The sequence below is a fragment of the Schistocerca americana genome, chromosome 2 (assembly GCF_021461395.2).
Source record: "Schistocerca americana isolate TAMUIC-IGC-003095 chromosome 2, iqSchAmer2.1, whole genome shotgun sequence".
Classification (NCBI taxonomy): domain Eukaryota; kingdom Metazoa; phylum Arthropoda; class Insecta; order Orthoptera; family Acrididae; genus Schistocerca; species Schistocerca americana.
The window spans coordinates 568,765,438-568,778,826 of NC_060120.1; the positions used below are offsets into that span (position 1 = coordinate 568,765,438).

The 13,389-nt window shown below is 39.2% G+C and overlaps 2 protein-coding genes across 3 annotated transcripts in view; one reads left to right on the top strand and one right to left on the bottom strand.

The window, feature by feature from the left end:
* Positions 1-5,148, top strand: part of LOC124588738 (glyoxylate reductase/hydroxypyruvate reductase-like) — a 93,846-nt gene extending 88,698 nt beyond the window's left edge. The window contains exon 7 of the mRNA XM_047131492.1: positions 4,788-5,148. Coding sequence (XP_046987448.1) covers positions 4,788-4,903 — 116 coding nt within the window. The 3' untranslated portion in view covers positions 4,904-5,148. The remainder of the gene's footprint in view (positions 1-4,787) is intronic.
* The window catches only part of LOC124588807 (ragulator complex protein LAMTOR3), a 107,680-nt gene that overhangs the window by 49,946 nt on the left and 44,345 nt on the right, over positions 1-13,389 (bottom strand). The window lies entirely within an intron of this gene.

A 13,389-nucleotide genomic window follows, 5' to 3' on the forward strand; every position in this document is an offset into this window, starting at 1 on the left:
GGCATGGTTAAATAATTGATATAACCAGCTACAGTTTATTCTCTGGCACTTAAAACCACTCTCTTTAATAGTGTGGCATGCATTTTTCCTCATAACTCAAAAGGCTGTGTGGTTTTCTACAATTAATCCACATTTGAAACTTTGCAGATACATATGTCTCATACTGATTGCGTAGGGACAATCCTCATTTGCCCAAGTAAGGGTTTGCCTTTGTGTTCGACCTGAAGACTGTGGAATGGATGCTGCAGCAGTTTCAGGACACTTTCCACAGTGTTCAAATGCAGTTATTTGGCTGTGTGGGTGAGCATCCAATTTAATGGCTTAATCTGCTAGTTGAATTCGTATTGCACAAAACAAATTGCCACCAACAAGGATACCCACAACACCTGGAGGGCATATCAACAGATCCCTGGTAAAGAAAGACCTCTTACCAGTCTTTAAAGTACCATTAAATACTCTTCCTCATGTTCACAAGACATGTAGCTCCCTACAACATTTGACTCTTAACCTTTTGGCCCTGGGGCAGCCAGTGGCAGAACCCCAGAATACTATTCGTACATTGAAATCACTACTAAGGATGAATTGGTGATGGAGTTCTGTAATTACAGTTCGATCCTCATCATCTAATGTGTTATTTAGAAGGACTAACAATTAGAAATTTCCCTGTATTTAAATGTTATTTAAAGGCTGAATACAGTGATGCACATGTACCCTGAACTACAGAAAGAGTTTTGTGTCAATTAGAGACATGGAAATACTTAAAGAGAAATTAAAAGATACGCTATGTGATCAAAAGTATCCGGACACCTGGCTGAAAATGACTTAAAGGTTTGTGGCGCCCTCCACCGGTAATGCTGGAATTCAATATGGTGTTGGCCCACCCTTAGCCTTGATGACAGCTTCCACTCTCACAGGCATATGTTCAATCGGGTGCTGGAAGGTTTCTTGGGGAATGGCAGCCCATGCTTCATGGAGTGCTGCACTGAGGAGAGGTATCGATGTTGGTCAGTGAGGCCTGGCATGAATTCAGTGTTCCAAAACATCCCAAAGGTGTTCTGTAGGATTCAGGTCAGGACTCTGTGCAGGCCAGTCCATTACAGGGATATTATCGTCAAGTAACCACTCTGCCATTATGAACTGGTGCTCGATTGTGTTGAAAGATGCCATTGCCATTTCCGAACTGCTCTACAACAGTGGGAAGCAAGAAGGTGCTTAAAACATCATTGTAGGCCTGTGTTGTGATAGTGCAATGCAAAACAACAAGGGGTGCAAGCCCCCTCCATGAAAAGCATGACCACACCGTAACACTACCAATCCGAATTTTACTGTTGGCACTACACGTGCTGACAGATGACGTTCACAGGGCATTTGCCATACTCACACCCTGCCATTGGATTGCCACATTTGTACCGTGATTCGTCACTCCACACAACGGGTTTCCACTGTTTCATTGTCCAATGTTTACACTTCTTACACCAAGCGAGGCATATTTTGGCAGTTATCGGCGTATTGTGTGGCTTATGAGCAACCGCTCGACCATGAGATCCAAGTGTTCTTACCTCCTGCCTAATTGTCATAGTACCTTCAGTAGATCCTGATGCAGTCTGGAATTCCTGTGTGATGGTCTGGATAGATGTCTGCCTATTACATGTTACGTCCCTTTTCAACTGTCGGTGGTCTCTGTCAGTCAACAGATGAGGTTAGCCTGTATGCCTTTGTGCTGCATGTGTCCCTTCACGTTTCCACTTCGCCATCACATCAGAAACAGTGGACCCAGGGATGTTTAGGAGTGTAAAAATGTCATTTACAGACATGTGACACAAGTGACACCCAATCACCTGACCATGTTTGAAGTCCATGAGTTCCACGGAGTGCCCCATTCTGCTCTCTCATGATGTCTAATGACTACTGAGGTCACTGATATGGTGTACCTGGCAATAGGTGAAAGCACATTGCACCTAATACGAAAAATGTATGTTTGTTGGGCTGTCTGGATACTTTTGATCACATAGTGTAAGTGGTCATCACAAGTAACTTTATGTGCCTGTCTGTCACTCGTTGCCTCCTTTATGTGGAGACTAGCAATCTCTCCTGATCATATTGTCATGTGTATAATCTGCCCCAGCACACCATTATGACTAAAGCATTCTTGGAGATGATGGTTATAGAATACTGGTGATGCTAACAGACTGGGTACCCTGGGTTTTCTAACTCCATTTGCAAGGACTGACCAGGAGGCATAGGTGGCTTATCAGATGTCATGGAAGTGGTTAGCATAAACTGATTCCATAACCCAGGCTGTTACTTCTGAAACTTTTTCAATACCGAGGGATGAAATTTTGTCAAAATTATCCTCTTTCCTCTTGGCAACAATTTACGCTTTAATCACCTACACCAACACGCTACTGCTGCTCCTAATCCTGCACCCCATGGATTATTTCTGCTGCTCCTGGCACAGGTGCAAGATCCATTTACCACCTCCAGCCACAGAACTTTCCTATTCAATCCAAGGTAGTGCTACATGTGAAAGAAACCACAGTGCAATTTGTAGCCACGCGGTCTAGGGCGTCTTATCACGATTTGCAAGCATGACTTATTGAGCTGATGGTTCAGTAATATCCACACCTGTCAGCACTCAACTTCTTTGCAACTGGAATCATTGTAATCTTCTTGAAATCTGAGAGTATTTCATCAGTCTCATGTACTTTGCATACCAGTTGGAATAGTTTTACCATAGCAGGTCTCTAAACAATTTTAACAATTCTGAGGGAATGTCATCTGCTCCAGATGTCTTGTCTTTACTGAATTCTTTCAGTGCACTGGTATTATCACATATCCCATCTCATAGTAATCTAATTCCTCTTCCTTAACAATGTCTCCAAGTTTCTCTCCTTTGTATAGCCGTTCTGTATATTCCTTCAACATTCCAGTCTACCCTTCTTTGCTTAGCACTGGCTTCTCACATGAGCTCTTGGTATTCATACAGCTGCTTCTGTTTTCTTCAAAGACTTGTGCAATTTTCTTTTGCGTGACATTTTGCTCTGTGTATTATCTTTTTCTTGTTTCACTTGCTGTATTTGTATACATTTTTTCTTTCATCAGTTAAATTCAATACCTCACGTGTTACCCAAGGATATGTAGTGGATCCTTAGTTATTGCCTAGTTGTTCCTTGGTATTACAAAGTAAATAAACCTATTTATTCTTACATAATGTATTGTTAGCAAGTAAACTTGTAATGCTATGTGGCAGTGAGTTAAATTTTTGTGATCACTTCTTTATAGTAAATGTCAGCAGTTTTGTAGTGTGCAGGGTATTCAACCATGAAGCTTAGGATGGAATAAATATATTGGAAAGTATGCCACCTTTATTAAACAGTTTAGGACAGAAGGTTCTTTGGCTGACTTGCACATAATTCAGACACTTTTTAACTGATTATTTTATCTGATTCATGTAAATTTCTACAAAAAAAATAAGAAAAAGAGTCAGAAATCACATAACTGAACAGATGTACCCAAAACAGCATACTTTGTGACACTGATGTATCCAGTATTTGAAAATGTTCTGGTGGCAATTGTATCTGAGAACACCCTTTTTAAGAAATGGAAAACAGGATGTTTATTTCGTAAGAAGCTAAACTTTTTACCCAAAAGTCTCTTCACACCCCACAGAACTCATTCAGTGTGACATTTAGCTGTACATATATGAGTGCAGTCACTATGTGTTAGAATCAGGGTTGTGTATTGTGCCAGAGTGAGTCAGTTCAAATTGTTTATGATTCTAGATCCCTTCAAGGGTAGTTAGTCTGTAACTATTTTCAATGCTAGTGTGAAGTGGAAACATCGTGAAAGCACTAATTTTGAATATCATGCTCATCAAAAAGCAATTGATAGGGTTAGCCCAACTCTAAAGTGTAGTGTAACAATCAGCTGTCAGATATCCATGTCAATTACTGCAGAAGAATTCCAGCCCAGATACACAAGCCAGTGACATACTGATTATAAAAATGAGACAAGACCTACTATTCAAGGTTGTGGAGATGCTCAGTGTCATGACTAATGAGACGAAGTATGCAGTGCTACTTAGAGGTGTAAACATTGTTATACAAGCAGTGGAGGTGGTTTTGTAGAGGTGTGTGTGTGTGAGAGAGAGAGAGAGAGAGAGAGAGAGAGAGAGAGAGAGAGAGAGAGAGAGAGAGAGAGAGAATAACTTATTGTCCTGATTTGATTTCGGATAATTAGTTTTGGTTAATCGCATAATGATTGCAGGTGTTTTTGTAAACACTTCAGATAGTAGCAAGCAGTTGGACTAAGACCACACTATGAAATGAATGGCATTTGAAGCCGATTATATAATTTTGAGGTGTGTCATTGATCTAAAACCCCAACAGCAACTATTCACCAAGTTTCAGGAAAATTTCCACTTGACTATCAGAAGTAGTACTAGGGGCTGTCACATGATAAATGTACAGAATTTTCAGAGACTGAGTCACATAGTGCATTTAGCAACATTTACTGACAGTCACCAACATGAAAAATTATTGCAGCTTCTTTCATAAGCAAGAACTCTTAACACAGTGTAGAACATTAACTTTATGAAAATAGCAAATAAAGGCAACTTTTTGAATTTTAGGTCAAACAAATAAAAGTTAAATTTCATCTCACAGTTACAATAGTGATTAAAATGTCTTTTGATAATTTATGATTTGTCTAATAGTTATATTTTTATGTGTGGCTGTTTCTAGATTTTTTAGAAAATTGGAAATGAAATTTAACTTTCCTTTTCCCAGTACTGCTACCACACCTGGGCAGTGCAACACTGAAGACACGGACAAACATGGCACTTCTTACAGTAAAAAATATTTTTGCTGCCTTGGATGGGGAACCTCTGCCTTCTTCTATCTAATCCAGTTGTCATGCAACTGTTGCTAAATTGACAGTTGAGTTTACAAGCACATGATACAGGAGGTATTCAAATGAAATGAAATAAACATGGTAAATGGCACTAAAATGTCTGTTTCTACATCTCTGAAAATAATGTGATTAAAATTAAGATTTCCCTTGTCAATTTATCATTCATGGACCATACTCAGTTGTATTTTTGATCTCCTGTTTCTGGAAAAGTTCATAAAAACAAAATTGAATGTGAAATGTGGATTGGATTCATTTTGAAATCCTAAATGGTCTCCTAAAACTAAACTTTGAGTGAAACTATATAAATATTTACAGATTTCAGTTTTCAGGCTTTTGTAAGAAAATAAGCATCCTCTCTTCAGAATCTACTATAAAGATATACCAGAGTTGCACAAATCATGCTAGTAGATAAGCTATCACTTACCATCAATCTGTCTGTCAGCATCAATCCTTCAAATACTATGGCTATAACTGAACAGTCGTTAGTATTATATTTCGTATCTCTTTAAACTAACTGAGTGTGAGTCACAAGCCTGACAAAATCTTGTCAAGATTATGCTTAAGAATGCTGAATGCTACCTGTATGCCTGCAGCTATTCCCTCTGGTGATAATACTCTTGCTCAGTAATCTCAAAAAAAATTCATTCAGTTGCACATTTAACTATATACCACCTCACAGAAATATACTTGGCTCACTAGCTGGTAATATGTTACCACATCAAGTGCTAAATAAGTTTGAAAAGAACCGACTTGCCTGAGTTTTGATATCATTCATACATACGTGCATAGATAATTAGAGTTAATGTGACTTACCAAACGAAAGCGCTGGCACGTCGATAGACACACAAACAAACACAAACATACACACAAAATTCAAGCTTTCGCAACAAACTGTTGCCTCATCAGGAAAGAGGGAAGGAGAGGGAAAGACGAAAGGAAGTGGGTTTTAAGGGAGAGGGTAAAGGAGTCATTCCAATCCCCAGACACAAGCAGACATATGTCTGCTTGTGTCTGTATGTGTGTGTGTGTGTGTGTGTGTGTGTGTGTGTGTGTGAGAGAGAGAGAGAGAGAGAGAGAGAGAGAGAGAGAGAGAGAGAGAGAGTGTATACCCGTCCTTTTTTCCCCCTAAGGTAAGTCTTTCCGCTCCCAGGATTGGAATGACTCCTTACCCTCTCCCTTAAAACCCACTTCCTTTCGTCTTTCCCTCTCCTTCCCTCTTTCCTGATGAGGCAACAGTTTGTTGCGAAAGCTTGAATTTTGTGCGTATGTTTGTGTTTGTTTGTGTGTCTATCGACATGCCAGCGCTTTCGTTTGGTAAGTCACATCATCTTTGTTTTTAGATATATTTTTCCCATGTGGAATGTTTCCCTCTATTAATTCATAAATAGAGTTAGTATCAGTCACACAATTGTTGCAATATACACAATTGATGTTATGCACAATCTTGTCCTATTAATCCTTTTCAAAGAAATAATACCCTCTGGACAGAGAATATTCATCCAAATTTCTATGACAGGTGGGCTTCAGTGAAAGACTGACTTGGCATATAATCTCTCTCACTGATACCCACCTGTAAGTACACTGTTTGTGGGTGGTTATTCTGGCTGATAGGAGTCAAGGGAATGTGTGAGCTGTAATGGGATAAGCTGAGCAGAGCATAGAATGGTTGGGAGGTAATAGGAGATGTGATACAGGGGAGACGGGTGGCTCTATGTGCAAGTTTCAAACTGAGGACTGTAACAGTGCAGGGAGGGGGGGGGGGGGGGGGGGGGGGGGGAACGAACACACACACACACACACACACACACACACACACACACACACACACACACACACACACACACACACACACACACACACACACACAGAGAGAGAGAGAGAGAGAGAGAGAGAGAGAGAGAGAGAGAGAGAGAGAGAGAGAGAGAACAATAACTAGAAAAGGGTTAGGCTGGGAGGATTGTGAGAACAGAGGATACGCAGATATATGGAGGGGCATAACATATCTGACACTTCATTTCACTACTTTCGCATGTGGCCTTCCAGTGTATGGAGTAACAAATGCTTGTGACTTTACTTCATTAGGAGATAGTTGGTGGATGTGTAGGGCAGAGTTACCAACTGGAAGATAATGCATGTGATTATTGATAGTTATCTCTCTCATATCTTGAGCAGAGCTTCCAGTGGTCAGCTCACCTGCAGTATGTGAGAGCAGTGATGACAGTAACAGTTTAGGTGTCAACAAAATCAAATCACATGACTCAGAAGCGGGCCACCTTATTTCCATACAGCTCATTTGTGACCATCATGCTGATGACATTGTGGAGGCAGTTCCAGCACACTGCACCATCAGCACTAATCAATCATGCCACCAGTATTGAGTTAAAGAATCCTATAATTTAATCTGGTTTCACAGGAATATTACAAAGCTGCTGTAGTAATAAAATCAGTGCTCGAATACAGATACTAACATTATTTCTGTTATTGTTGAGCACTGTAGTATTTTTTTCTTTAAAGTATTTGGTGACACCCTTCGAGCTGGTAAATCCCTCCCATACTGAGTCCTCTGTTCTCAACCTGCTGGAAAATAACAAAGGAGATAACCAAGGATGCAATGAAAGGATTGAGTATTAACAATCCTTAAACAAGTGTGCTAACAGCAGTGGAGGATGAAGCCAGAGGCCAGCAACAATGGACTACCATCTTCAGTATAGGTGTATATCTCCTCTGCTGAAACTCGCTGACCTTTTTGTGACATGTTCTTTCATAGATTTTTATTTTCTGTTTTAGGCCCTAAAGGCTTTTAATGCAATAAACGATGATGATGAGGTGATGATGATGATGAAGAAACTGTATGATTATTTGGTAACATTAGCGACACTAACGATAACTTAGAATAATGCATTCGCTTGAGAGGTTTGCCAAAATGACATACCAGAGACAATACACTTAGGTACACAATTGTATTCTATTATTTCTTTAAGTTTGAGGGATTTAGTAGTCATGGACCTTTTTGGGCCACTGCTTTGAGGTTGAGATGATGTGGAGTATGTATTTGCAATATTAGAGTGCTGGGCATGATTAATGAAACTGGGCGGGGACTACTCAAGAGGACATCATTATCAGGAGAAAGAAAACTGGCATTCTACGGATCGGAGCATGGAATGTCAGATCCCTTAATCGGGCAGGTAGGTTAGAAAATTTAAAAAGGGAAATGGATGGGTCAAAGTTAAATATAGTAGGAATTAGTGGAGTTCGGTGCCAGGAGGAACAAGACTCCTAGTCAGGTGAATACAGGGTTATAAATACAAAATCAAATAGAGGAAATGCTGGAGTAGGTTTACTAGAATTCGGGAGAAGAGGAATTTGTGGCACAACTTGACTAGAAGAAGAGATCGGTTGTAAGACATGTTCTGAGGCATCAAGGTATCACCAGTTTAGTATTGGAGGGCAGTGTGGAGGGTAAAAATCGTAGAGGGAGACCAAGAGATGAATATACTGAGCAGGTACTGGGAGATGATGAAGCTTGGAGAGCTGCATCAAACCAGTTTCTGGACTGAAGACAACAACAACAACAACAACAACAACCCATTAAAAGAGCCACAATGAAGACTTATTAGCTGCCTATGCAAGTACTACTTTGCATAAGTGGTCAATCCCAGACATCTACTAATGTATCTAAAAATCACAAAATTTTAGCCCAAGAATTTAAAAATGTTTAGCATGGGAAATTTTCGATTTGTATTGATCCCATAACTTCTTTTGTGTGTTGTTTGATATGGATATTGGACAAGTCACATCTATAATATGTATAAATATAATAATTAATTTTTAATAAGAAAAAAAATGATTGTGGGACAGGCTACGGGACAGGCTACAGTTACAATTTGTAAAATAATAATAATAATAATAATTAGTTAATAATGATGGAAAACAAAAATTGCATCTGTAGAATGAAAAAAAAAAATCAGCTAAAAACTTAGTCATTAAGAAAACATTTGACTTAGTTATTTTAGACTCGTAATAAGAAAACTAACAGAAATGTCTGTAGAATTCATTAATTAGCTATAAATTTATGATACATATGAAAATATTTAACTTGGTTATTTTACACTGGCAGTCATAATTTCTTCTTCTGAACTAATGTTTTTACTTAAGCTTTAAGGTGGCTTGTTGTATAGAACGACTCCCATGTGTCTTAGTCATATGTTCTTTACATAGCTCTTGACTAATTACAGATACACCCCTGGAATCACAGGTCTGCTGATGGTGAATTATTGTAAAACTGTGGTAATGTTCATGGATAAAACACATTGTCATGAATGTAAATAAATGACACTAACAGGATATTGAGCACCAGCAGTAGATGTTTGGTGTTGTAGGTCAGCAGTATTAGTCTCTTTATCATCATTCTTCTCTTCTGTATAATAAATATCACTCTTTGTAAGGCAGTACAAAAATGAAGTGTACTGGGGGCAAGTATACACATTTTACTGCTCTAGTGTCAGACTTTACTCAGGAGATTAAATGCACAGTAAAAAAACTGTTCTGCATATTAAACTTTTCATCATCCATTCGCTCTCCAACGGATTTAGTGGTTAGCGTTTGCTTTATAGGGAGACTTTTCAAATCTATTGTCTATTCTTGACGAAATTATATGTCATCGGTAAGAATTAGATAAACAGTTTTGTCCTTATTCAGTAACAGTTCACGTTTATTCAGTTTACCAGCTTGGAGTTTGTACCACAAATCATGTTACGGAGCTCATGAACACTAATTTGAATACAGTATATTGGTGTCATTAGCAAACATTACTGGTAGACCTTTTGGAACTCTTTGGAGCAGATCATTGATAAAAAATAAACAGAAGGGATCCAATCGTGGAACCTTGAGAAACGCCATGTCTTGCAGTTTGACTATATACTTTCAACTTCTTTGTGATTACAACTTTTTGCATCCTGTCTAAATATATGTAAATTAATTCAATTTCACATAATTTCACACTGTAGCAGTTTATCCATATGTAATTCATTCTTGATGATATCAAAGGTCTGTTGTATGCTTTCTGTCACTGAGTGCACCATAAAGCTCATTTATAAATCAAAATATGATGGCATTTATTGATCTTTTTGATGAGGACTCAATAAACAGCTTCTCTACAGGAACTTGATAATATGGTCATATACTGATTTCTCAAGAACCTTAGCTATGCTTGAAGGGGTCAATATGGATCTGTAGTTATTAACATCAGTCCTCCAACTTTTTTTTTAATGACAGGGACCACCTTTGTGCCTTGAAAATTTTAGGGACTTGGCCCAAGGACAAGAAGCAGATTATTGTATCTAACAGCAGGCATAACACATGATGCCACATTTCTCGAAGAAGGCTGAGCCATCGAAACCAAATGGGGGTGAAGTCGGGTTTTTGTATTATAATACTGCAGATTTTACCTGGTGTATCTACATCAAGATGCAATGTTTTTTTGGGAATAACTTTTGGTATGAACAGAGAGAGCGTACTAGAGCACCAGTCTGAGAAGAAAGCTTGTTGCCCCTGCTTATGAAGTGGTTATTGAATACTTCATAATTTCTTTAGGGTCAGAGATAAAACTACATTGATAACTTCCCACATGACTATATTTAGTTCTTAAGTTGCAATAAATTGGATGTTGTACAGTTCCTTGGCTTCACAAATAACCTTGTTGAAAATTTTTTTGTACAGTATGAAACAGTCATATATATTGTGTGTGTGTGTGTGTGTGCGCGCGCGCGCTCTCTCGCGCTCTCTCTCTCTCTCTCTCTCTCTCTCTCTCTCTCTCTCTCTCTCTTACACACACACACACACACACACACACACACACACACACACACAAAGGATTTAACTTTTACAAGCTTTCAGAGCCAGTGGCTCCTTCATCTGGCAGAAGAGTTGAAGGGGGACAGAAGAGAGGGGAGGAAAAGGATTGAAGAGGTTTAGGGAAAGGGGTACAGTTTAGAAAAGTCACCCAGAATCCAGGGTCAGGGTAGACTTATGGGACAGGGTGAGAAGGAACGACTTATTTTTACTTCCTCCACACTGTCACCAGTAACTGATGTTCTAGGGCATCCAGGGCAGTCACCGTCTTGATCATCTCAACCCTCTTTGAAATATTATATTAAAAAGACTATAATAAAATACTTTCAGCTGTAGAACTGTAGCACCAAGTCTGGTTTTGAAATGAAAATTGATATTCTACTACCAGGTTATTGACAGAAACATAACTAAAAGCTTCATGGATTTAATATTTGATGCTACATGTTCAAATTTTTTTTCATAGTTCAGATATTTGGTTTTGGGAATGGGATTACACTCCACACTGTTCCAGCAAAAACTAGGAAGCCACTTCCACTTTAAGTTCTGCAGAAGTTATTAAAGCTACACAGACCAAATCTACAGTTTATGAGTGGTTCTCCAAGAATATTTTTGTAGGTCTAAACTTTTGTTTTGTATCCTTTACCAGGTCCAGAAGAAAACAATTTTTTTTTGTATGGATGCACTGTCTAGTCAACATTCCTCCTGTCCTTTTAATGCGCAGTTGATGGCTCACAAATTTTTTACTGTTGAAAGAGGGATTGGTTTGTGCTCTTTCTTGTGTTAATTTCAGTTTTTGTTGACTCAGGATCTCAAAATTACTTAAAGCTTATGGATTTTTTGCTTTTAGTGGTCCTTCTGTTAACTTCTGCTGCTGTTGATGGAATTGCTGCATGTGGTATTGATGTTTTAGCTGCATGTGGAAGGGATATTTTGCTAGGAAACCAAAGGCGAATCCAGGGCGGTAGGAGGGGGAGGGAGCTATTGTGTTGCAATATATTTCCCCAAAGCAGGTGAAGTGAGTCCCAATAATGGCCCAAATTTCTGCATGAGATTGATTGCTGGGGCTATCTTGCACATGTCTTTTTCCTCTTTAAAATATAAGGTCGAGTTGGTGATGTTTCCTTGTCAGTATTGCTAACTGATGGCAAGTGGTTTAGGGAAAGAAAATTTGTGAATGAGAGGTAGGTTGCATAGCTTGTGCTTGACTGTAGAATCACCTTGTTTCATGATTATTAATTCTCTCATGTCTGGGGATGAGTTTCCGTTATTACTCAATTGTACCCTGCACTACCTTTATACACTGACAATTTTACTCTCTGTACAATTAATAGACCTGCTTAAGGTAACAATCCAACTATCTGTTTCTGACAGTCAGTCATAGAAAACTTTGTTAAATTTCTACACTACAGTAACACAATAGTTGCAGCATGAGGGTGCTGAATTTTAGCAACTGACATTACTGTGTCCAGAACATACCCAAGTGTATTTTTTGATAACCATTCTCACTTGTTGGTTTTAACCCTCATTTCAATGTGCAGATTAGTTGCGAAAAACTTTCGTATGTTCATTGCTAGAAAATTTAGGTTTGAAAACGTATACTACTTACACAAAGCAATTACTGTGCTTGCATGGTGCAGTACCATTATTACAATTTAAGTACCACAATGAACATGTTAATGCATTTGCTGTAAACTATTTTTCCACACAGTTGCCACCATTGTTGAGACATTTGTCATAGCAGGAAACCAACTTTTATGCCCTCTTCATAGAAAGATGCTGCTAGTGAAGACAGCCACTGCTGAGCATCATTTTTTGTGTTGTCATCGCTATAAAAACCACCTTCCTCAAATCACATCAAGTAGCAGAACAAGTGGTAGTCAAAAGGTTTATGGTAGGTGATCGAACTTCTCACAACCGAATGTCTGAATAATGTTGAGTTCCACTGGCAGAATGGAGACATGCATTGTCACGAAGCAACACAATGCCTTGACTGACCATCCCACACCTTTTGTTTTGAGCTGAATGCTGAAGTCCTAAATGTTGCACAGTATCATACTGCATGGATGGTTTCACCTCTGGGAAGGAACGTGACAAGCAGAAAAAAAAACACACACACACACAAAAAAAAAAAATGGTGTAGGCGAGGCATCAATATTGGCTTGACTGCACCAGCCAATAATGCCACACAATTTCATAGACTTCTGTATGTACACTAATCTCATAAGCACTGTCACTGCAAAAATGACATTCCACCAGCTAAGTTGGACTAAAGTGCACAATGAGTTAGCACTAGCTTCAGCCACCCAGTGGAGCTCCATCAAATCCCAGGCTTGTATTTTGTATATTGCAGCTGATTTGAGAGTATCTAGATCAGGTTGTTCCAACCGAGCTCCAAGGAGCCGGAGCGCTCCGGAGCGCTCACTGCGGCAGCTCGGAGCCCGCGTGGAGGGGGAAAGCGAACTCACTGACCCCTGGCCGCATGCAGCCGCAACTGACGCAATAATCCTTGTTCAATGACAGTTGTGACTAGCCGCGGGAGCCCTGTACCTCTGTTGGAGGATACCTTTCTATTCATTGAGAGGGATGGTCGTCCGCAATGTCTTGTATGTCAAAGTATTCAATTCTGCG